Below are 26,130 nucleotides of genomic sequence, written 5' to 3'. Positions count from 1 at the left end.
CAGACAGGTTGACTTGCCCAAGGTCATATAGTTAGTAAGTATCTGAGACTGGATTTGACCTTATGTCTTCTTCACTCCAAGCCCAGTGCTCCATCCACTGCATAACCTAGCTGCCCCTAATAAATGTTGTTCTTCTTCTTCTTTTCCTCCTCCTCCTTTCATCTTCTCCTTTTTATCCTTCTCCTTCTTCTCCTTCTCCTCCTCCTCCTCCTCCTCCTCCTCCTTCTTCTTCTTCTCCTTCCCATTGTTTCCATTTTTGCCCCCTCCCATGACAAAACAAGTCTAATTGTTCCTCCATATAGCAGCATTTCCGCCACTTGGAAACACTGATCATGTCCACTCTCCCTACTAAGTCTTCTCTTCAGGCTAAACATCTGCAGTGCCCTTTGACCAATCCATGTAGGATATAGCTTCCAGTTCCCTCCTTGTCCTGTCTGCATAAGGAATGTGAGCATACTGTTCCTTAAATGGGAGACCCATAATTGGATACAAAATTCTGCTCCTATGTCTATGCTTAAGCTCCCTTAAATTCGCTTCTTAGTGTAAGCTCTTTCAGAGTCTCCAGATGGCCAGGGCGAATCTTTTTCCAAATTAAAACAAACAAACAAAAAAATACTTGCTACTGGATTGAGAAGCCCTCCTGCCCCATGCCAAGTTTCTGCCCAGAGAAGAGGTTTGGGTTTTTTTTTTTTTTGGCTAATTGAATATCTTAATGAAAACAGAGTTAGCATTGAATATGCTGACAGAATATATAATGATCGCACAGGGCCCTGCTCCTGCTATTCAAAGCTGTCTCTGTAGTGCCTAGTCCAGCTTCAGTGACATTTGCCATGGGTTTTCTTTCTTTCTTTCTTTTTTTTCCTAGACTGACAGCATTGGGTAGCACATGAAATTTTAACCAACAGCCTACTTTGGCAGGGGGTATCAATCCAAAATGGAGGCTTTTTGATATGAAAATCTTCTAGACAAAGGATTGTCAGTTGCACATTTGAATAGCCTGCTACAGATTGAAAGCCTCAAAATACAGCCATTTGGACTGTACAGACCTGCTCTCAAATGTATATAATCATGGCCATCAGTGTACCCCATGGAGTGGTATGAAATGCTCTCTCCTCTTAGGGAAGTTAGGCTTGCATGTTTTATTCCTGTCTTTGTATGCCCATCTCATGCCTGGCACATAGTAGGTACTTTTAAAAAATGCTTGTTGATTGATTCCTACTGCCTGACCGGGAGGATCAGAGGATCATAGAATGGGGGAGCTGGCCTTGAGTTAATCTAGACATGAGTGACCACATGGCAGAGAGGGAAACTGAGGTCCAGGCAGGTTGGATGAATTGTAAAATGATCCAGAGAAGGAAATGGCAAATTACTCCAGTATCTTTGCCAAGAAAACCCCAAATGAGGGTCATGATATAGATAGATAGATGGATAGATAGATAGATAGATAGATAGATAGATAGATAGATAGATGGATGGGTAGATAGATAGATAGATAGATATAGGAACCAACATAAGTTATAAGTATAATATATATATATATATAAAATTAACATGTTGATTTTGTATCTGTGGGTGTATGTGTAGGTATATAAATATATATATACATTTATGAAAAGGAAGAGAATATATATGTATGTACACACACACAAACACACACACACATACATATATATATATATATGTATCTCTCTAAGTCAATCAATGATATCATAATCAGGGAGAGCTTTGCGGCTTAATTTCCTGCCCAGGGCTGTCACTCCCTAGGATAAGAGCCATTTCAAGGCCCAGCTGAGCCCCAAATCTAGCTTAGATATATGTGGGTGGGGGTTAGTAAATAAACCACTCACCTTTTCCAAATATGACAATACTTCTCACAATATCCCAGTGGGATTTCTTCACTGGGCACACAGAGAGAGACAAATATTTCTCCTTCATTCTCTGAAAAGCCTTTTCAACCTCCTGTAAGCAGGAAACAGAGAAGAGGCATATGTATTTGATACGGTAATTTCAGATGTGGTGATACTCCATATTCCCACTGCTCCTTTGTTGAGTAAGTTTAGAAGACTTTAGAGATAGAATCTCATTCAACCTCAAGCTATCTGATTAGTAGAGGGAATATGGGATACTGGTCCTATTTAGAGATAGTGTAAGGAAACCGTAGAGCAGGGGCACCAGAATCCTTACATGGAGCCTCTGATCATGAGGCAAAAGTAGTCAAGTCTAACCCCACCTGCATCTCTAATGTGATGCCCTTGATTGAGTAGCCATTGTAGTTTGTGGAATTTAAATCTGCAAGAAACTTAGAGTTCATCTGGTCCAACCACCTGATTTTTTTAAGTGATAAGACTGAGAGAGTAAGAGAGCAAGAGACAGAGAAGGAGAGAGATAGTAACAGAGAAAGACAGAGACAGAGAGATAGAGACAGAGAGGCAGAGACACAGAGAGACAGAGGGAGCATTTATAAAACACTATGTGCCAGGCTTCTTACTAAGCACTACGGATACGCTATAAGAAAACAAAATGGCCTCTATGTTTAAGACAGTCAGATTCTAATAGGGAGAAGAGAGTGCCCTGCACAAGATCACACAGGCAGCAAGCGGTAGAGCTGAAAATTGAACCTATATCTTCTGATTCTTCCTCCAGCAGATTTTTTTAAACTGTATCACTCATAAAAAAATGAAATCCAAGGGGAGGTTTTCATGTAAAGACTTTCACCAGAAGTACACTTAGGTTGAGATGATACTCCATTCATTCATTTATTCTTTCACCCAACATTAGTTAAGTGCTGTTTGGGGAACACTGTTGTGATAGGTAAGAATTAAACTTTAGATAAATCATGATCTCTTATAGATTTATTTCATAGTCTAGTAGGGAAATAGCCCTCAGATATACACCACTGTATTATATAGCATTCCATGAGACATACATTAACAGGTTACAGAAACCAATAAAGCACTTTATGCACATGATCAAAATTGAGCCTTGTAACAATGTTGTGTGGTAAGCATTATGCGTGTTATTCCCACTTTATAGATGAAGAAACTGAGAGTCAAGAAACTAAGCAATGTGCCCACTGACACACAACTAATAAAAATCAGAGTCAGGATCTGAAACCAGGTCTTCTTTACTCTAGGCTCACATATAATCCATTTTGTCACGCTACCTATATATTTACATGTTGTCTCCCTCCACAGACTGTAAGCTCCTGGAGGGCAGGGGCTGTTTCACTATTGCCTTTTGAACCCCAGCACATAATACTGTGCCTAATTAATTAGTTAATAAATGATTATTGAATGCCTAACTCTCAAAGCTCTATTTAAGGTTCAGAGGGGAAGATTTTTACCAATGGGGTAAAAAGCACATGTGACCAGCCATGATATCTGTGTTTGAAAATCCTCCATACAGATTAACTGAAATGGGATTTACATTCCTCAAGAGAGAAATCCTGTGAAGAGGAAATTACATTTATCTTGGAGCTGATACAACAGAGACACCCACAGACAGATGTCACGCTCACAGATGATGGCTTATAAATTGATAATGTCTTATACCATGCAGCAAGAGAGGTAATATGATATATGAGAGATGTGAAACTTTGTAACCATTCTTCAGGTTATCATCATCATCATCTATCTATCATGATGATAGCTATTTTTGGAATGCAGAGAGTTGGGTTCAGATTCTGACTCTGATATTGACTCTTTCACAATAGGCAAATCCTACCACCTCTTCGAGATTATTTCTTTATCTGTAAAATGAGGATAATAATATTTATTAGGAACAGTGTATTATAGATGAAAGACCACTACATATGTAATCACAAGGCTAGGGACTAAATCCTGACTCTGCCATTCATTACTAAGATGATGATGATGATTAGATATTATTATATTGATATTAATATTATTATTATTATATTATTAATACTATGATTTCACTATTATTTTGTGACCTAAAATAAGACATTTAACTTCTCTGGGCCTTGTTTTCCTGGTCTGCAAAATCAAGGAGTTGGATTGGATGACCGTTAAGGTCCATTCTAAAACTAGACTCCTGAGAGCTTACTTGTACTGCCTACATCACAGAAGTGGTTTTGGGAAAGTGTTTTGTAAACCTTAAAGCTCTACGTAAAAAGGGTTGAGAAATGGACTTATGATTCCCAGGTGAGGAAACTCCTACTGCCAAGGCAGATTAGAACCAACTCTACAACTTATAGTCTTAACTGGGGCACTGAGAAATTAAGTGACTTACCCAGGGTCACACAACCAGTATCTTTCAGGGGAGAAATTTTATTTTAGGCCCTCCTGGCTGTCCATTAAATTATATAATATTTGTGAAAATACTAAGCACAGTGCTTGGCACATAGTAGGCACCTAATAAATGCTTCCTCCCTTCCCTTCCTGCCCCCTCATCCACTGTATTGTGTTGCTTCTCACTATATAAATATGGAATGCTTGTAATTATCAAATTTTTATTTGTGCCCAGGAAGTGCAAAGTTCAAGTGGTCAGTCATATCCTTTTGGAAATGGTTCTAGACCTCTGGTTTGATCCTGAAGTCTCTTAAACTGATAGGAAGAATAGATAATAGAGACCTGCGAGGTAGGCTTATGCCAACGTGGCATGCTCCGGGCATAAATTTGAGGTCCAGAGTAGGTTACCATGCCATTTACTGGATTGAGAAGTTAATAGGTCAAAGGTCCATTCCAGCCAGGTAAAGGAATGTTTCCTGTCCATCCGAACCAAGACTACTAGAACCATACTGAATCCACTCATTCTGTTACAGGGAGACCTAAAAGATGCCTAGCTCTGAGAAGACTCTCTTCATAGATGAGAAGGCACCATTGTCTAAAGAACCCACTCAATACCTCTTGGTCTTGCTGGGAGTTTTTGCCTCTTTGGGACATCTTTGACCTTGTCTTTTTCTCCTGCCCATAATGTTTCTGCACAATGAGAAACACGACGTGTTCTTTCTTTCCGGTCCTCTCCTCTTCCTCACTCTTATTGAGAATCTCCATCATCATATCCATGTTGAAGAAGTCTTTGGCAACTGCTTCAATGATGCCTAGGCCAGGAGGAAATATAGTCATGAGTTATAGCTGATGGCAATTCAATTCAACATTGATTAAGTGCCTACTGTATCCAAGGCACTGTATGAGGTATTGGGATACAGAGACAAGAAGGAAGCAGTCCTTCCCTTACATGGAACTTACTACAAGGGAATTTTACATGCACTCAAATAAATAATGGGGACAGGCACAACAACATGAGCTATGATTTCATTGAAGTAGGGAACTCCCAGATGTGCAAACTCCCTCTACCAATGTAGGCTTGCATCTACTCTGCAACTTAGTCTTAGATGATGGCCTAGAATACTGAGAAGCCAAGGGTACTCAGGGTCACATGGCCAATAAATGGCAGAGTCAAGACTTGAATGCCAGGTCTTCCTATCTCTGAGGAAGACTCTCTGTCCACTATGCCAGACAACAAAAAACATACAAAGTAATTTCAAGAGAAAGAGGGTGCTAACAGCTAGGGGAGAAGGAAGAATCAATTAACATTGCTTGTAGAAGGTGGTGCCTAAGCTGTACTTAAGATTACAGCAATAATAATAATAATAATAATAATAATATAGAATTTATATAGTACTTTAAGGTTTTTAGAGAGCTTTATTAATATTATCTCATTTGATTCTTATAATAACCCTGGGAAGTAGGTGCTATTATTATCCTCATATTACAGTTGAGAAAGCTGAAGCAGACAGAAGTTAAATGACTTGCCCAGGGCCACACAGCTAGCAAATGTCTGAGGCTGAATTTGAATTAGTCTTCTTAATTCTAGGCCTGGCACTCTATCCACTGTGTGACCTCAGTGCCTAAAGGAAATTATATCTAATAACACTGGAAAGATAGGAGGGAATCAGATCAGGGAGATCTTCAAACGCCAGGCTGATGATTTTTTATTTTTTTCTTTATCTTAGAAGCAACTGAAGATTTTGGAAGGGAAGGGAGAAGAAGGTATAACATTTCAGGAATATAAATTTCCCAACTGTGTGGAGGCTGGATTTGAGATGAAAGCTTTTTTGGACAGAGAGACTCATTAAAAAGCCACTGAAACAGTCTAGGTTGGAGGTGATAAAGGTCTGACCCCCAAATAAATCATGAAATAATAAAGTCACAGCTCTCCAGAGGATCTCCAGAATTCATAATACAGGCCCAGTATTCAGACAGGCCTCACCAACCAGAGGGAGTAACTGGTCAATCGAAGGCCGTGTATCGACTTTGTGCTATGTTCAGAGCACCGTGATGTGACAGATACGAATAGCCATGGAGGCAGTGAAGCCTCCATCATTCCCTAGTGTTCTGTTCCCTCAAGAGACTCAGCAGAGTAAGAAGACAAATGCTCAAGATTGATGAACACTCACACTCAGGGCATTACCAGGAAAACAGAAGCAAAAGCAGACACACACCTTCTCCAATCTGCTTGGTCACTAGTTTCAGGTCTTGACCTGACACCATATTTCCAAAGGTTTATTGGATCAAGTATCAGACCCTGTGGCTTTCCATTACTGGATAATTCTTTGTTAATGCCTTGAGTTTAAACCAGCTTTGCAAAGAGGCTCCAACAATTCATGTAACTATTGTTTTAGCCACCTCTTAGAATTTTTTCCAGCAAAATAATAATGATGCCCTAGGCTATATTTTTTTTTATCAAAATTCTTACTCTCCTGTAGACTAATTTCTTTCAGACTTAAAGCTGTGAATCAGACCTAATATTCATATCTGGGCTAAATCTTGCACTTGAAGTAATGTACTCCAAAGTAGGCTGTGATGCAGAAAGAACCATTAATCATATGTTGGAGAGTCTAGGACAGTTTTGTCACTTGACATCTTATTTCAGAATTTTTTTAAAAAAATTAAAATAAGGTGTTTATCCCAAGGATAAAATGATCAAAATGTCTGTTTTAAAAGTTATTGCTAGGTGGCTCAGTGGATAATGCACTGACCCTGAAGTCAGGAGGACCTCAGTTCAAATCTGGCCTCACATTAAACGCTTGCCACTTACTAGCTGTGTGACCCTGGGCAAATCACTTAACCCCAATTGCCTAAAAAAAAAAAAAGTTATTTCACCTTTTGACACTATGGAAACTTTTAAGGGCACATTTATTTATGGGAGAGATGAGGGCAGGTAAGAGGTGGCACCTGAGCAGTACTTCATAAAAATCCAGGATATCACCAAACAGAAACAGAAGGAAGCATTTCAGAAATGAGCACCATCTGAGCAAAGGCAGAAAAGTGCAAGGATGAAGATAATCTCCCAAGGAATATGGTTTAACAAGGCTTTGGGAGATGATGAAGTTAGATTACCAAGAGTTTATGGAGAGGGGTAGTTCCTAGTTTCAGAGGCACTCAAGGATTCTTTTTTAAAAAATTTATTTTATGGAATTTCATAATTTATTTATGGAATAAAACAAGCATTTCCATATGATAGTATAATAAAAAGATGATTACACATGAAACTGCAAATCTACTATGTATACCTTGCTATTCCTTTTAAATATATAATAAAGTTAGGTAAATTTTTCCCCTACCCTCCCCCCCCAAGGATTCAGTCCTCAAGAAACAATCAACTTAATCTCCTACCTGGGACAATGTGGCACAGACCTCTTCTATCAGAGTAGTAGTGAAGAAGCATTGTCCCATTTGTCCCTTTCTCCACTCTAAATGACGGGGCGTTCATTTCCTAAGCAAAAAGCAAAAAACAAACAAAAAACATTTTCCTCCATCAGTCTAATTTGTCCAAATCACCCTTTTAGATTTGTACTCGCAAAGAGGAGTCTTTTTTTCTTCAAGCCCAGCACTCTGTCCACTGTGCTCCCTAGCTACTTCTAATTTATAAATGGGTGGGGTTGTGATATGGTCATATTTGCACTTCAAGAACATCACTTTAATAGCTTACCTCACATGTATTATCTGTTCCCAAACCTTGACATTTCTACCTTCATGATATTTCTCATATCCTTTACTACATGCACACAATGACCACCATGTTGTAGACACTTATTATCTCTCACCTAGACTAGGTCAACAGACTTCTGGCTGGGTCTACTACTTCAAGACTTAGGCCAAATTGTTCCTTTCCTGGGAGACCTTTCTTGGTTTTCCCCAACAGCTAATGCCTACCGTCTTAAGATTATCTTCATCTACTCTGTATATAGCTTCTATATATTGAGTTATTTCTTTGTTGTCTTCTCCATTACAATGTGTACACCTAGAAGGTGAGAATTGTTTTCAGTTTTGTTTGTTTATTTGGCCTTCTTTTCTATCCTCATCGCTTAGTACAATGTTTGACACATTCTAAGCATTTAATAAACATTTGTCGATTGGCTAACTGTCATGCTGTTCATTGTGTTCCTCATTCTTCTTATCTCACTTTGTTGAAGTTCATATAAGTCTCCCTAAGGCTTTCTATATTCTTTATATTCATCATTTCTTATGGCATAGTGATATTCTATTACATTTATGTATCACAACTTGATCCGTCTCCAGTCTTACATTTCCAACTTCCCACTAGGCATCTCTAACTAGATTATTGTGAACATCTTAAACTCATTATTTTTTGTTTGGTCATTTTTTAGCCGTGTCCAACTCTGTCCACCGTGCCACCTAGCTGGCACATCATATTTCCAATTTGAATTCATCATCTTTTGCCCAAAACCCTCTCCTCTTCCACACTTCCCTATTATTGACTGAGATACCACCATATTCCCAACCCAGGTATCAGCCTCTGCTCTTCCCTCTCTATCACCCTCTGTCCAATCTTTTATCAAGTCTTATCATTTCTACCTTTGTAACATTTTTTCACAGAAACTCTCTTCTTTCGTCTGACACTGCCACGGTCCTGGTACAGGGCTTCATCACCTAATGCCTAGGCTATTGCAATAGCCTGCAGGTTGATCTCCTTGCCTCAAATATCTCCAATCTATCCTCCACTCAATTGTCAAATTGACCTTCCTAGGCTTGACTAGGTTAAACACTTTGGACACTAGTCACTCACTCCAAGAATTAGTTCATAGATATTTCTTCAATTCTGCTCAAATTAACAAGCATTTGTTAAGTGTCTGATATTTCAAAGACACTATACTAGATTTCCAGGGTATGAACGTGAAATGATATCACCCTTGCTCTCAAGCAGCTTTACATTTTGGAAAACTATGAGCAATGCCATGCAAGGTTATTTAAGACAGACAGGTCATAGTGGAGAGTTCAGACAAAAGGTGATCCACTGGAGGGGGCAATGGCAAACCACTGAAGTATCTTTGCCAAGAAAACCCATGAACAATATTAAAAAGAAAAAAGATTTCATACTTTAAATGAACAATGCAAAGAAATAGAAGAAAACAAGAGAATGGGAAAGGTAAGAGATCTCTTCAAGAAAATTAGAGATATCAAGGAAATGTTTCACGCAAAGAAAAAAAAGACAAAAATGGTAGGGACTTAACAGAAGTAAAAGAGATTAAGAAGATGTGACAAGAATATAAAAAAGAGCTATATAAGAAAGATCTTAACATCACTGATAACCATGATGGTGTGGTTACTGATCTAGAATCAGACATCCTGGAGAATGAAGTTAAGTGAGCTTTAGGAAACATTGCTAATAATAAGCCTAGTGAAAGTGACAGAATTCCACCTGAGCTATTTAAAATCCTAAAAGATGATGCTGTTAAAGTGCTTCACTCAATATGCCAGCAAATTTGGAAAATTCAACAGTGGCCACTGGATTGGGGAAGTTCAGTTTATGTCCCAATCCTAAAGAAGGGCGATGTCAAAGAATGTTCAAATTACCCAACAATTGCACTCATTTCACATGCCAGAAGATTGTGCTTAAGATTCTGCCAGTTAGGTTCCCCCAATATGTGAACCTAGAATTATCAGAAGTGCAGGTTAGTTTTCAAAGAGCCAGAGGAACTAGAGATCAAATTGCCAACACTGAAGGATTATGAAGAAAGCAAGAGACTTCCAGAAAAACATCTACTTCTGCTTCATTGACTGCACTAAAACCTTCTGTGACCAAATCAGTCAATACTTAAATTAATTCCGATTATTCATTGGAAGGACAAATACTGAAACTGAAGCTTATATGCTTTAGCTATATAATGAGAAGACAGGACTCATTGGAGAAGACTCTGATTTTGGGAAATATTAAAGGCAAAAGGGGAAGGGAATGGCAGAGGATAAGATGGATAGGTAGTGTCATGGGAGCAATGAACATGAGCTTAGGCAGACTTTGAGAGATACTGGAGGACAGAAGAGCCTGATGTGGTATGGTCCATGGGGTCACAAAGAAACATGGCTTAACAACTGAACAACAACAACAACAACAACAATGTGCCAGGCACTGTTCTAAGCACTTTACAAATAGTTTCTTATTCAAGACTTACAACAACCCTGTGAGGTAGGTTTTATTATCATCCTCACTTGAAGTTGAGAAAATTGAGACAGAGATTAAGTGACTTGCCCAGGGTCATGCCATTAGTAACTGACTGAGGCTTGATTCAATCTTAGTTCTTTATTATTTCCAGGTCCAGGGCTCTTTCCACTTTGCCACCTTCCTGACTCTGAGAGCTTGCATTCCATAAAGTGCCTATGACATGGACAACACTGAGTGTAAACACCAACATATCACTATACTCTCAGGAAATGAAGAATGCAATACTCTTTCCTGACTTCATGTCAATTATTAGAGGCTTAGTTGTGTGTATTCTCTGTTTGGGGGCTGACAAAAAGGCTCACTATGAGAAAAACAAACTGAAATGAATCCTCACCTGAAGGAAAGTTTTGGTTGCATAGAGAATGGTCCACTCCATTTTACCTTTTGAAATATAGTTCTTTCTTCTCCAAAACATGAGGATACTAGGCAACTGCATATCCAGTGATCTTTAAAAATATAAATGAACTCCAAAAGGAAAGGTCCCAATAGGGAAATTCGTTTCTTAACAACTCAGCCAGTAATCCTGTTAGCTAATTGGAGTTGGATGGCTTCCTACACTGGCTATTGGTCCTGTTAGCTTCTCTTGCCTTTTGTCTGACTACTCAAGCCATTTATCATCCTCTTCCAGGCCAGTATCCCTAAAGAGAGAATCCAAAGTCCCTCTCAAATCTGATTACACTCTTGTCTTTGTTCCCTCTGAAAGCTCTCCCAAGGTTTAATTGCAAATCCAAACCAGTTCTAGGGGGAGAGATTTTTTCCCTCACCAGAAATTCACCTTCCTCTAGTTTTTGCTTTTGAATTTTTGATGTCCAGCTATAAAAAGACTTTAATTATTTTCTATTCTTTACTAACCTAATAAAGACTGCTAAATTATTGACATGATTTATTGACACGGTGACAGCAGGAAGAGGGCAGGGAGCTTACCCTCTGCAGATGTGTTCTGGCCAGCCATTAAGGAGATGATTGTGAAGACACTCAAACCCAAAACTATACCTGATAAGAGAGGGCAAGGTAACTATGGAGGGCATCTAAGTTTTCAATAAACTCTGTCAGATTTCCTCCCAAGGTACGTAACATCCTGTCATAGCCAGACATCTTGCAGAACTTAAAAAAGTATTCTCCAAACATCTTCAGAATAGCTTCCATGGAGACACCTGCATGGGGAAAAGCACAGACCAAGTTGTCACTGAGTACTGTGGAAATTATCGGGCTAGTCCATTTTCAGTGAGTGCCTGATGCACTGTTTGAAACCTATATTTGACTTTCCTGGGAGGAACGTTTTTGTCCTTGGGGAAGGGAGATATTTTTATGGGTTCTGTTTTATAATCAATTACTCTATCAATGTAGTCATGATTTTATAAGAAATGTTGCAAGTACAATCCTATTTTTCCAAAAAAATTTAATTTTCTATCATCCTGAGCTTGATAAATACCAACAAACACAAGCATTTCCACATGCAAAGAGCAGAAAAAAGGGATTGTTTATGAAAGCATTACATCTTCACTACATAGATTGTTTTTTTAACTACGTACTAAATTTAGCACATTAGTTCCTAAACTGCCCTACTTGTCTGAGCATCCCACTAAATCTGTTCTTTTCTGTACATTTAAAAATGTTCGGGGCAGCTAGGTGGTGCAGTGGATAGAGCACTGGCCCTGGATTCAGGAGACCTGAGTTCAAATCCGGCCTCAGACACATAACGCTTACTAGCTGGGCAAGTCACTTAACCCCATTGCCTAGCAAAAACAAAAAACAAAAAAAAAAATGCTCCCTTCTTTTCTGCTCTGAATCACTACCACTATGGTCACTGTCCCTTTTTTTTTTTTTTTTTTTTTTTTTTGGCAATTGGGGTTAAGTAACTTGCCCAGGGTCACACAGCTAGTAAGTGTCAAGTGTTTGGTCTGAGGCCAAATTTGAACTCGGGTCCTCCTGACTTCAAGGTCGGGACCCTATCCACTTCACCACCTAGCTACTCCATCACCCTCCCTTCTAACAACAATTTTAGATATTGAGCATGTTCAAAAATATCTGTCTCATTTTGCACCTACACTCCATCATCCATCTCTTTGTCAGTTTATGGGAAACAGGTTTTCTCAGTGGTCCTCTGGAGTCATTGTTAGTCATTGCATTGACCTAGCCATATAATTATTAGGCATATACTCAGAGACCAAACAGAGAAGGAAAAGAGCCATATGTATAAAAATATTTACAGCAACACTTTTTATCGTAACAAAGAATTAGTAACTAAAGATGTGTCCCAAATTTGGGAATGGTTGAACAAATTATCTTGAATGAATATGATGGAATACTATAATACTGTAAGAAATTATAAAAGAGCTGGATCTTAGGAAACCTGGGAAGATTTATAGGAACTGATTTCAAAGTTAAGTGAATAGAACTAGAAAAATGATTTTTACAATGACTACAACAATGTAAAGAAAAACAACTTTAAAAGACTTAAGAACTCTATTTAATGAAATAACCAATCATGACCCCAGCTTCACACAAAGAGATTATAGACTCAATATGCAGAATGAGACATATTTTTCAAGATAGACAATATAGGAGTTTCTTTACTTGACTATGTACATTTGTTACAAAGATTTTTTTTCTTTTGTTTGTTGGTGGGGGAGGTGGAAAGGAGAGAAAATCAATGCTTATTAATTGAAAAAAATTTTAATTTTTTAAAATACATTTATCAGTTTAATGAGGATTTTAGGCATAGTTACAAATTGCTTCTCAGAATGGCTGAAAATAAATATCTTCTTAGAACCTTAATATCTCTGAGGGTCATAGAAAAAAGTTAAAATGATAGGAAGTCTATGGGTAGTTTTGTTCTATTTTAGTGGTCTTAGTTAAAACTAAAAAGGTAAGGGACAGGGGACTCTACTAGGGAAGAAAGAAAAAAGAAAGGGAAGGAAATCATTAATACATAAATAAGATGATGTGATTATAGGCCCACGGGATAGGAGGAACAGGTATACCATGAAGCTCACTTTCATCTGAACAAAATAAAGGAAGATTTAATACACTTATGCCTCTATACACACACACACACACACACACACACACAATCATGATTTCAGATAAGACTATGATAAATATGATAAATATAAACAAAATAAGATGAGATAAGCAGAGAAATTGTATCATGTTTAAAGGTTATAGATAACAAATCAATATTACTACTCTGTGTGTATGTATGCCTAATAGCATAGCATCTAAATACTTTAAAAGTTAATCAAATTGGAGAAAGAAATAGCAAAACTGCAAGAATGGAAGACTTTAATGTAACCTCTTTCAGACCTAGACAAATCTATTCAAAATATCAATAAGAAAGAAATTAGGGACCTTGGTAGAACTATAGAAAAATAAAAGATGATAGATTGCTGGCATTTACTGAACAGGCAAAGAAATAAATTTATGTACTCTTAAATGTACATAGTACCCTTCCTTACAAAAACCATGTATTGGGGCACAGAGACCTCACAAAAAAGGGCAAAAAAACAGAAATTTTGAACACATCAATTACAAGATAACGAAAAATTATGTTCTATAAAGGGACCTTAAAGAATGAATATTAATAAAATAGAAAGCAAAAAAGACCATTGATTTGATAAATAAAGCTCAGAACTGTTTTAAATTTTTTTTAATTTAAAAATTTTTTTTTAATTTTTAAAAATTTTTTTTCAGAACTATTTTAAAAAAACTAATAAAATAGATAAACACCTAGTCTGATTTTTAAAAAAGAGAAAAACCAAGCTGTCCGTATTTAAAATAAAAATGAAAACTTCTACCAATTCAAGATGAAATAAAGGAAATTTTCAGAAACTAATTTACTTAATTACCAAGTTAATTAGTTGAACAGATTAAGTACATAACATATAGAAGCAGACAAACACAGCAGTATAAAATTTGATAAGCCCAAAGACCCTAAATATTGGAAGAAAGATTCACTATTTGACAAAAAATTTGCTGGGAAAACTGGACACTCTAGCACATCTTCCACTTAATTGCCAAAATGATTTTCCTGAATTGCAGGTCTAATTGTGTCACACACACACACACACACACACACATACACATGCACACACATACAGAGAGACAGACAGACAGAAAGACAGGGGCTAAAATTCAATGGCTCCTTATCACCTCCAAGATTAAATATAAAACTCTATGTTTGGTATTCAAAGCCTTTCATAACCTAGCCCCTCTCCTACCTTTTCTGTTTTCTTATATCTTACACCCCCTACCTACTCTTTGTTCCATTGACGCTGGCCTCCTTGCTGTTCCTTTAATAAGACACTCCATTTTCCTACCCCAGGCATGTTCACTGGCTACCCTAAAATGCTCTCCTATCTTACCTCTGTCTCTTGGCTTCCTTTACCTCCTTCAAGTCCCAGTTGAAATCCCACCTTCTATAGGGAGCCAATCCCTCTTCATTCTGGTGTCTTCCCTCTGTCAATTATTTATTTGTTTTGCATATAGATTTTTTTTTTTTGGTAAATAGATGTTTGCATATTGTCTTCCTGCATTAGGCTATGAGTTCTTTGAGGTCAAAGGCAGTCTTTTGCCTTTCTTTGTATTCCCAACATTTAGTGTAGTAACATATGGTAGGCACTTAATAAATGTTTATTGACTGCCTGTCTAGCTACCATGATAAAAGTTACTATATATACTTTTACACAAATAAATTCTTTCCCTTTTCTTTGATTTCTTTGGCATATGGTCCTAGTAATGGTATAGCTGAGTGTTTTGTGATAGTCTTCCTTCTACTGGGTAATGGCTAACCAAATGATGGTATATAAATATAATGAAATACTGTTTTGTGTTGAGAAATAATGAAATGGTCAGTTTCAGAGGAAATTAGGAAAACCACTATGACCTGGTACAGAGCTAAGTGAACAGAGCTGGGAGAACAATTTATACAATCATAACAACACTAGAGAGAAAACTAATTTTGAAAGACTTCAGAATTATGATCAATGAAATGATAAATCACAAGTCCAAGAGAGTGATGATTGAAACATGCCACTTACCTGACAGACAAGTGATGAATTTAAGATGTAGAAAGAGACATATTTTCAAATATGACCAGTGTGGGCATTTGTTTTGCTCAACTATGCATCTACATATTGAAGGGAAAGGAGGATGGTGGGAAGGGCAAAGAAATTTTAAAAATAAAAAAATAGCAATGAATATTTATGCTATGATACGCAACACTTATTTCAATATAATTTATTGTTGTGCGGTGGCATTGTTCTGAATTAGAATTCAAGTATTGAGCCATAATACCAAAGAGGAAAGGAAATACACTGTTTCATCTTACTACTAAAAACCCTTTATGATGTAAGACTACTATTACCATTACCATTATCAAGAATGAATAGGGAGCATTAATTTGAAAAAAATTAAGTTTTAAATGCACAAGATTTAAAATGGACACCATTTACATTTTACAATCATTATACTGTTTAAAACACATATGTTGTACATTAAAATAATTTTTTCAAAAAATCATAATTGCTGGACCAATTCATAGTTTCACCAATAGTGCATCAGTGAGACTAATGACCTTACTTCTGTCTCTCCTTCAGTACTTTTCTTTGTTGTCATCTTTGCCAATCTGATAGGAATATGAAGTGGGAACTCAAGAGTCATTTTCATTTTCATTTCTCTAACTACTTCTGATTTGGAGAATTCTTTTTATATGGTTGGCGATGGCTTGCTTTTTTCTTTTGAGAACTGCATTTTCATATTTTCTAACCATTTACCTTTTGGGGAATTACTCTTGTTCTTATATATTTGAATTGGTTCCTACACACACACACACACACACACACACACACACACACATGCATATCTTAGATATCAGAAATTTCTTAGAGAAACTTATTTATTAAAGCAATTTAGAGAATTATTAAAGAATTTATTAGAGAAACAATAAAGATTTTTCTTAGTCATTTTTCCCTTTTAATTTTGGATAGATTGGAGTTTTTTGAGTGTGTGCAAAAGCTTTTCAATATTATGTAATCAGAATTATGCATTTTATCTCCTGTGAGCCTCTCTATCCTTTGTATGGTCATAAACTCTTCCCCTATCCTTTGCTATGAAAGATACCTCATTTCTTGCTCTTTTAATTTGTTTCTATCACGATCTTTTATATCAAGGTCATATATTAATTTGGATTTTATTGTAGCATATGGGTGGCATGGACCTACTTTCTTCCAAACTATTTGTCAATTTTCCCAGCGAATTGGGTTGAATAGTTAAGGTCTTTAGCTTTACTAAACACTATGCTATTATGTTCACTTTTCCCTCATGTCCCGCTTATTCATTTTTGGGGGTGTTGGTCAAAACCCAATAATTTTGATGATTATTGCTTTTGAGTATAGTTTGAGATCCATTACTAACCCCGTCCCACCTACCCACCCTCAGGACTTCCCCATTCAGGGTACCACTACAGGCTTCTGGAAATCCTAGAGCTTTTTGATCATGGTGCTGCTATAAAAATCTAACCTATTGACCTTAGCTCTGCTGGCTTCAGGCTATCTTTTTGTGAAGTCCTAATCTGGATGCTGGAATTTGCTGATGATTCTCTTTGAATTTCTTGATCATTATTTGACGTGGTATCCTTTTAAGATCACTGCCAGATTTAGTACATAAATTTAAAAAAAAAGATATATGCTCCAGAATTTAGGGACTAATTTATTAAATGTCACTTTCAGAAATGAAAGTTAACAAGTGTCTATAGATATATATGTAGATATAAATATGCATACACATACATATACGTATGAAGTCTATGTATGTGTGTGTATAGATGTAGATATAGGTATCCTTTTAAAGACATGAGGAAATTTTCTCAGGTGGGAAACACCTTAAAAGATAGTTTGTAAATGTGTGACTGATGACTCTGGAGTGATTCCTAAAACCCCATTGGAGAGATACCAGTTAAAAGGTAACAAATGTAAGATAAACTGTAATCTGTTTGGACAATATGATTTCTTTGGTGCCATACCATAAGTAATCTGGCCCCTTGTCTATATCTGGTAACCTAGAGGCATCCCAAGGATACCCCTAGATCTATGGACCTGGGTAGGGGGTGGGGTGGAACCTAAGAGCCTATTAGAGGGACTCACTCTTGACTGAGGCTAGCTGGGCAGGCTCACCACTCCTTGGGTTCCAAGATACTTTAGGTTAGAGTCAAGTGTACCACAGAAGTTTTCCCCTTACCAAAGCCCCCTAGATTTCTTTTTTGGGGGATGTGAGGCTAACACAGATCAGAAAGAAACTCTTTACATGGTCCTTACCAAGGAAAATCCAAAACCTGGACCCCTCAAGAGGCTTAGCCTCCCTAGCTAGTTGGTAAGGGTCACAGCATAGTCAAGCCTGCACCTCCTTACCCAATAACTTTGTCCATGGTGCCCCCTACTGGCTTGTTCCATCCAGAAGAAAGCCATTGATCAAGTACTGGGCTCCAGTTTCTCATAATACCAACCATTGGGGTGTCTCCTCTTAGCTCTAAAAGGAAGGTATCTGAATAATCAGTCTGTTTTTGTGAGAGGTGAGTTATACCTTCCAAAAAATATTAGTCAAACGCTACAAACAAAACCAATAAATGTAGGGAAGATATGAAAGGAAAGCAATTGCCTCAATTCCTATTTAGCTGGTGGAGGCTCAGCCAGATGCAGACAGGAATCTAGTAGTTCTCCTATGCTACCTGACGACACTCCTAGGAGAATTGAATGGGCTTATGTTAAATTCCTATCCAAATCCCAGCCAGTGCTTATGAGTCCCTGGATGGGGGAACTCTTGAAAAGTGGTTTGTTCCTTCCTTCCTCCTTCTCCCCTAGCCTCCCTCCTTCCCTTTGTCCCCAGCTTGTCCAGGCTGAGAGAAAACAGCTGTGCTTCCTGCTGGACTGTGTTGCACTGAACAGGTGCACCTCATTACCTGCCAAGGAAAGCACATAGAAGGGGGGAGGCCTCCCCTGCTCCCTAGGACCTGCCTCATGAGGTGTTTGCTGACTGGAAGCCAGGCTAGTTTAAAGCAACAAAGCTGGTCTGTGAATACAGAACTTTTTGCTTGCTTTTTTTAAATCTAGAAATCTATTTGTTGTTGTTTGGTCATTTCAGTAAAGTCTGACTCTTCGTGAGCCCATTTGGGGTTTTCTTGGCAAAGATACTGGAGTGGTTTACCATCTCCTTCTGCAGCTCACTTTACAGATGAGGAAACTGAGGCTTCTTTTTGATTCCACTACTTCTGGCAGCGATACTGCAACTTACCTAATCTGCCATCTTCAAAGCCTTTGTTTTGATTCTTCTCCCATACCTCTAAAATATAATCAGGTTCCAAATCCAGTCTCCTATATTTCTTTGTCAATGAAGAGGACTCCTCTCTGCCCTGGGACTCCCCAAGGTAAATCACAAGTCCTTTACAATTTAATAGATGCTCTTCAAGAGTGACCATAACCAAAAAAGGAAATTAACATTCTGTAGCCAACCTGGTTATGAGTCTCTCTCAGTGTAGGCTGTCTGGTCCTCAGATGACTGTCATACAGTCTATCACTGGAAGCAGACTCAAAGTCTTCCAAGTTGAAGGTGTGTCAGAACTGGGAGAAGGACTTTAGGGATATTTAGGAGGGGGAAAAGGACTTTGAGGATGGAAGGAATTCTTTCAACTGAAGGATTAGAAAAAGCTTCATGAGTTTAACCTTAAAGGAAAAGGATTTCAAATGTCAGAGATGAGGAGGGAGTATATTCCAAGAACGGGAGAATTCAGAACAACATCAGATAGTGGTGAAAAGTCAGATTTCACTGAAATTTAGATTCTGTGAATTGGGGCAGCATAAAATGATACCAGAAAGATACATTAGAATCATATCATTGAAGGCCTTTTGCTAGGCTTAGGAGTTTGTATTTTTTTCTACAGGTAAAAGGGAGACAGTGAAGGCTTTTGCTCTCTAGATAAGGGGAATGATATGATTAAAACTACACATTAGGAAGATTATTTTAACAGCTGTGTGGAGGGAGGATGGATTAAAGAGTGGAGAAACTGGAGACCATTAGACCAATAGAGAGACCATTTAGAAGGTTATTATAAAATCCTAGGGGTTAAGTGATGAAGCCTGAATTAGTGTTAGGAATGTGAAAACAGGGAAAAAAGAACAGGATATTGATGAGGGGGATACTGATGTGATAGAACCAACAGGAAGTAGAAACTAAATGGAGATGGTTGATGAGAGATGGGATGGTGCTGATATTTCAAGCCTGAATGACTGAGAAAACAAAAATATTATTAATGGAAATAGAGAAATTTGGAGGAGGGAAAGGTTTAAGAGGGAATGATGAGTTCAGTTTTGGACATGATGAGTGTGACATGCCATCAGACTAGATGGCAAGTAGAGATGACTAGCAGTTAGTTGGAGGTACAGACCTGGAAGATAGGGGACTGATATGGAAGCCGTCTGCATAGAGATGGTAATTGAAGGTATGAGAATGAAAGATCCCCATGGGAAAGAGTTTAGAAAATGAAGAGGAAAGAACTGACATCCATAGAAAGAACTGATAAACAGAAATATGTATAGAATGATTTTGCATATACATGTATATATAGTTGTGTCTAGTGGTAGCCATCTTTAGGGTGGGGGTGGGGAGGGGAAAAAAGATATTTACATGATAACTTTATTATATATTTAAAAGGAATAACAAGTTATATGTAATAGATTTGCATTTTCTTATGCAATCATTTTTTAAAAATTATATTATGTTATGAAAATGCTTGTTTTATTCCATAAATCAAAAATAAAATATGTGAGGGACTGTCTGATGTTGGCAGTTGCCAGTTGGGCGCTGTGGCAAGATTAGGGTAGAATCTGGGTATTTTGGAAGTCGAGGCAGGGGCTGTGGTAGGCGGAGTCGTGGTGGACTGGGATGGGCTGGGTACGGAGAAGCCCTGAGGCAGTGGGCAGTGCTATGTGAGATAAGCTGGGTGCAAGGAAGTAGCCAGAGCTTGTGCTCCTGAGGCAAGGGGCGGTGCCACGTGGGAGTGGGACGGCAGAGGACTGAGTTCCCTTTGCTTAGTCCCCTCCCTATATGCAACGTCAACCCCAGACGCCTCCTGTGACCTTCCTGACTTCCTGGGTCCCTTTGTGTAGCACTGACCCCAGACTCCTCCTTCCTGTGTCCTTCCTGACTTCCTAAGGTCACGTACTCTGTCTATGCACTAATCCCAGACGCCTCCTTCCTGTATCCGGTCCTAGCCTCCTACGTCACTCCCTCTCCCTTGGTGTGCTAAACTCAGACAGCCCCTTCCGGTATCTGACCCTACAATCATTGGCTAGTAAGCGGGCTGGGGAGGAGGGGCTAGGTAGGTACTTAGGACGAGCGTGGTCAGATCATGCGCTCTCTCTTGGCTCCTGCTCTGTTGCTCTGGCCTTGCTGCTTGGGCTTGCTGTGATGGCTTGCTGTGATGGCCTCTGAATAAAGCTCTGGTGTTGGCGCCTCCCGATGGCTCGTCTCTGTGTGTTTATCCGGCTGAGTACCGAAGACTCGAGAGTGAGTATGACTCTGGCAGCCTGCTCCTTATAGGAGGAGAGGGTCGGTGCGGCCGACACAAGGTCGGCGAGGCCGGTACAAAAATAAATAGAATTTTTTTAATTATGAAAAAAAGAAAGTGAAGAGGAAGACTCGGAAAGAGACTATAGGAACACCCAAACTTAGGAGCAGTAGGTAGGCAAAAGAACAGTAAGAAAGGTTGGAAAGGCTCAGCCAGATAGGTAGAAGAAAAACCACATGAGAAAAAAATCACAGAAGGCAAGGGTAGAGAAAATATCAAGAAGGGGGTTGTCAAGTGTCATATACGAATTATCAATTTTGCAAAATAATAGAGAAAATGGGGTACGGGTGGTTTGGACAGTGTTAAGGACACAAGTGGAGAAGTTAACCTTGACAAGGAATTGGCCCATCACATTCTCTGAGACTGTAGCCAAGAAGAAAAGGATGAGTGATGGCATGGAGAGGTTCTGAGATACGGAAGACAGGAGATGAGGGACCTTAGTCTTCTTGTCAAAGAAGATGAACCATGCCTTTTATTAGCAAAATACTTTGGGGAATGAAGGAAAAACAGAAATTGATATTTACATTGAGATTATTTCAACACTTTAAAAGATCTGTGATTTCATGAGTTTGGAATAACAACCTGTTTTCCCTTTTTCCTTAATTTATCTATAATGTAGTCAATAGGTCTTAGAGTAAACTTGTGAACAGTGACTTTTTAAATATATTCCTCAGCACCTAGCACAGTGCTTAGCACACAGTAGGCACTTAAATACTTGTTCATTATATGGAGAGTTGCCCTAGTCTGAAAGAGGTGAATTGCCTATAGTCACACAGATTATATTTGCCAGAATCTGGATTTGAACCCAAGATTCATTGACTTTAATTTTCAACTCTATGTGCTATGCCACAATGATGGACTTGGAATCAGACACATCTAGGTTTAAATCTCACCTCTAACACTTAGATATGTGACCATGGGCAAGTCCCTTAACTCTGAGTCACAGGCAACTTTGAGGTTACAAAAACAGAACTCATAAAGATCTAAGCCACAGTTGTAGTGAGTTAGAGAGATGAAATCACTGGCTGGAGAAGTTTGGTAGTGTGTTTTGGAAATGACAGCATGAAAGTTTTCATTTTGACTGTTGTTAGTATGTTGGGCAACTTTTCATGGAGACATGTCATCATTGGGAACATGCAGCAAGTGTTTCTGCAATGTGTTTCGTCTCTTTGGAGAACTGAGGGACACTTGGAAATTCCCAAAGGCAGAAAGAAAATTGTGAGACATTGGAAGTGACAAACTGACATATGGTCACACAGGCAATAAGCTCACTATGTCTTTGTCCTTTACTTTTGAGAGAAACTTTGTGTCTGCCACGGGGGATACAAGGAGCATTGCGGCTATGGACAAACAGCAATTCATTTTGAGAATTGGATTCCTAGGTTGCCATGTGAGTGACAGGGATCAAGGAACCACTGCAATTTGGCTAAGATTTTGGGATTGGAGATTGCCAGGCAGTACAGGCTGTCACGGCCAGAAGCTGCAACTGTGGTGTGACTAAGACCCATGAGTCTAGAACAGTACTGTGAAGGTGATACCAACCTGGAAAAAGACTCAGCAACCAGAGCTTGAAGAGATCCCAGGTGATGGAAATGATCAATCACGGATTGGTGAGCCAGGTGTGGGGAGACTAAGCACCACGCCTTGGCTTTCCCCATGTTCCCTTCCTTGTGTGCAGCTCAATTCCCAGACATACATACCTTTCTTCCTTATTTTCTATCTACGATCTCTATGTGAGTGCAGTTCAAAAATCTCCCAGTTGTATCCAAAAAACAAGGAGGGAAACCGGCAGAAGTTTCAGGAAAGAGTCAAGGCAAAGTGCTTAATGTTTTCCTTTCATTTTCATTAGGTTCAGTCAGCCAATAAGTATCTATTGAGTGCTTACTATCTACTAGGTTCTAGGGATTAAAAGACAAATACATAACAGTCCCTGAATTCAAGGAGCTTTACATGACCACTTTATGGTGACTACCTCTGTATTGTAATGGGGGGCGGGGGTGGAGTGGATTATTCAAGTGAAAGAAAATTCCAGAGAGATGAGGTGGAGAGGAGCCATTGTTGTGGTTTTTAATATTTGGAGTAACATTTCATATCATTACCTAGACAAATTCAGAACCTGACTAGGGTAGATTATAAACAACTCTGCACTGGGGCTCAGAACCATGAAGTACAATGTTTTAGAGGCTATCTTGTGCATGTACCAGAGGGACTCTAATGAGTCCTCTGGACTAGTGGCTTGAGTAGAGCTCCACCTGGTGAAGAACTGACATATTATATTCCCCCACTGAATAATTAAGAATGGCCTACCTTAGACTTAAAGAAAACCTTTCTTTAGGTTTAAGGAAGGCAGCAGATGAACCATTAGAGGCTGCTTACACTAATACAATGTCCCAAGTGTCACATAGTTTATATACGAAGTACGAAGTGTCATAAACAATATCACCAAGTTTTTCCTGTCTTTCCTAATTTTATTCATCTATGTATACTTAGGAAAGCTTCCTTAGACTTGCTAATGTTATCTTTGGTTTGGTTTTGTTGTCCTTGAGACTGGGTCTCTCTATCTTACCCAGGCTAGAAGGGCAGCACCTGTTTCATAGGACTGATCCCACCACTAGTTTACACAAACATGTTGACTTGCTCTATTTCTGATGGGGGCGGGGACAGTTTGTCCCTCATTCGGCAGCCTGATGGCTTCTTGGCTCCAAGAGGCTCACCATATTGGCGCTCGACTCACTTGATAAGCAGTAGCCCTACTGAAGCTAAAAATTCCAGAGCTTTAGAAATCTATCAGCCTCAGTTTCCCTGGTAGTAGGGTTTACAGGAATTATCCACTATACCAGGTTGCCAATGTTATCTTACAGTTGAGTTAAGGCAGAAACTTAAAGAACCGAGGTCATTTGCCTTTGACTCCACTCCTCTTCCTCTCTCTTCCTATCTCATTGGGCACTCGTATATCAGAGAGCACGTCTACTGACAGCCAAGCATGCTATATTCATCCACCAACACAAATTCCCATGTAAATTGAATCCAAATAGTCCAGTTTGGTTTTCTCTTAGGATATGTTTATGCTATCATTTCTCCAGTGTTCTAACTAGAGAACGAACTAGATGGCTCATTGCTATTTATTCACTTTGACAGTTGTCATTTCCCACACAGAAATGGTCAGGTTTATTGCTCAAAAGCATTTGACTATTAGATTCTTAGCAGTTATAGTATGGGTTGCCATGGCTATGGCAAATTACTGTGTGTGTGTTGTGTGTATTTTACCACTTCAGTTCACTAATAACCTACTTATGTGCTAAGTAGGCATTTATTCATATACAGAATAATTACTTATGAAATGCTCAAAGTGCCATCTGGTCCTGTCTTGAACTATGCTAATCAGAAAGCATCCTGTTGCAGTGGCCTTGAAAAACCTCAACAGCTGCTTAAAAGTAGTAGATTTAGGTCCCAGAGTTTTTTTTTTATACCAGCAGAGAAGACAATGCAACTTAATTGTAATAATAATGATCCTTCTAGCAGCTCTCTCTGTCAATCTTAATATTCTTTATAGTTAACTGCATTGTAAATGGGTCTGAAAACCACAGAAATCAGATCTGTTTCATATTCATCAATCTTCTTTGTGGGGTTCAAATCTTTGGAAAAAAAAGACATATATACTATTTTACATATACCATTCACGACAACTCTGTGAGATCAGTGGAATGCAACTTATAACCCATCTCTGACTTAGTAATTAATCCTAAGAAGTTACCAGAAGCACATAGAGGTTAAGAAACTTACTACAGTTAATAAGAGTCAGAAGAAGGATTTGAACCTAGGTCTTCTTGCCCCAAGCCTTATACTCCATCTATTATTCCTCCTTTTGTAGATGAGGAAATTGAGCCCCAGAGAAATGATGGGATATATCAGTGGTCACATGGGCTATGTAAGTGTCAAAGATGGGATTTGAACCCAGATTTTGACAGACTCCAACTCTAGCAGTCTTTCCACTATGCTATACTATAATTTTCCTTTTTTTAAATCAGTAGAAAGCAAGAGTTCTCTTAAGTTTTATAGAAATCAATACCAGACAGACAAAACAATGAAATAGCCATAATATCTCTTGGTAGACAGTTGGGAACAGAAGCCAGGTCTTCTTCTGGTTTAATGATCTGCCCCCTAAAGCCTCCTGCTTCAATAATCCTCTCTAATAAAAGTGGTCTCAAAGATGTCACCACTCAGGTTGAGCCCTGATTTCTATTCTCCAAGCTCTATTAAAATCCATTTTTCCCATCCATGTTCGTGTGGTTACCTCCCAAATCCCTATTTCACACTTAATGATTTTTATCCTTGACATAAAATCTTTATTTCAGGATATGAACTTTTATTCTAGATAAGAAAAAAACACACCTTCAGCACTAACTACAGCAATTTTTTTAACTAAGACATTTGGAACCTCCCTTCTATCCCCACCAGCTCCCCACCTAGGAATGATCCCTCTTCCCTCAAATCTCTCAGGCCACTTTTAACTCTTCCATGCATTTAATTATTCTATCTTGTATTATGATTCTTTGTGCACATGTCTTATCACTCCTTCCTTCTAACCTCTCTAATAACTTGGACAATGTAGGGTTTTTTTAAATTTTTATATGGCAGCATCTGGTGCTGTAACTTACATATATCTGTGATTTATACATAGTTAACAAGCAATCAATTTTTGTTGATGCCCTGGCATCAACATGCCTTAATCTGGGCAGGTAGGAGAGATCTTGCCATCTGGGTTACACTATTTCTGTACCTTTCCCTTACCTATTCATCTACATTGAAGGACAGAAGAGGGTTTTAGTTGAACAAACTGCAGGGAAGGGGGACTCTGAACCCCAGAGTTCATTTGCAGTTATTAGGTAAATAACACAAGGGTAAAGACCGGGTATAGTCTAGTTTTCAGAGATTAAAATCTCAAGTGTACAGAATGCTCACCATAAACTAGACTGAGGTCACCCTCGGAAACCTAAACCCAATGACCAGCAAGCTTAGTCCAA

At 38.6% G+C, this 26,130-nt stretch overlaps 1 protein-coding gene across 1 annotated transcript in view; it reads right to left on the bottom strand.

Annotated features, from left to right (window-relative positions):
* LOC114039227 (guanylate cyclase soluble subunit beta-2-like) overlaps positions 1-26,130 on the bottom strand; it is a 90,015-nt gene that overhangs the window by 42,582 nt on the left and 21,303 nt on the right. The window contains exons 4-8 of the mRNA XM_027856916.1: positions 11,482-11,642; positions 7,641-7,740; positions 4,912-5,062; positions 3,193-3,205; positions 1,848-1,947 (exon numbers count right to left, since the gene is read on the bottom strand). Of these exons, the coding sequence (XP_027712717.1) occupies positions 1,848-1,947; positions 3,193-3,205; positions 4,912-5,062; positions 7,641-7,740; positions 11,482-11,642 (525 nt within the window). The remainder of the gene's footprint in view (positions 1-1,847; positions 1,948-3,192; positions 3,206-4,911; positions 5,063-7,640; positions 7,741-11,481; positions 11,643-26,130) is intronic.

This window comes from Vombatus ursinus, unplaced genomic scaffold, assembly GCF_900497805.2.
Source record: "Vombatus ursinus unplaced genomic scaffold, bare-nosed wombat genome assembly UNPS02011700.1, whole genome shotgun sequence".
NCBI lineage: Eukaryota > Metazoa > Chordata > Mammalia > Diprotodontia > Vombatidae > Vombatus > Vombatus ursinus.
Note: the sequence above shows the minus strand (reverse complement) of the source record. Positions and strands in the feature narration are given on the sequence as shown.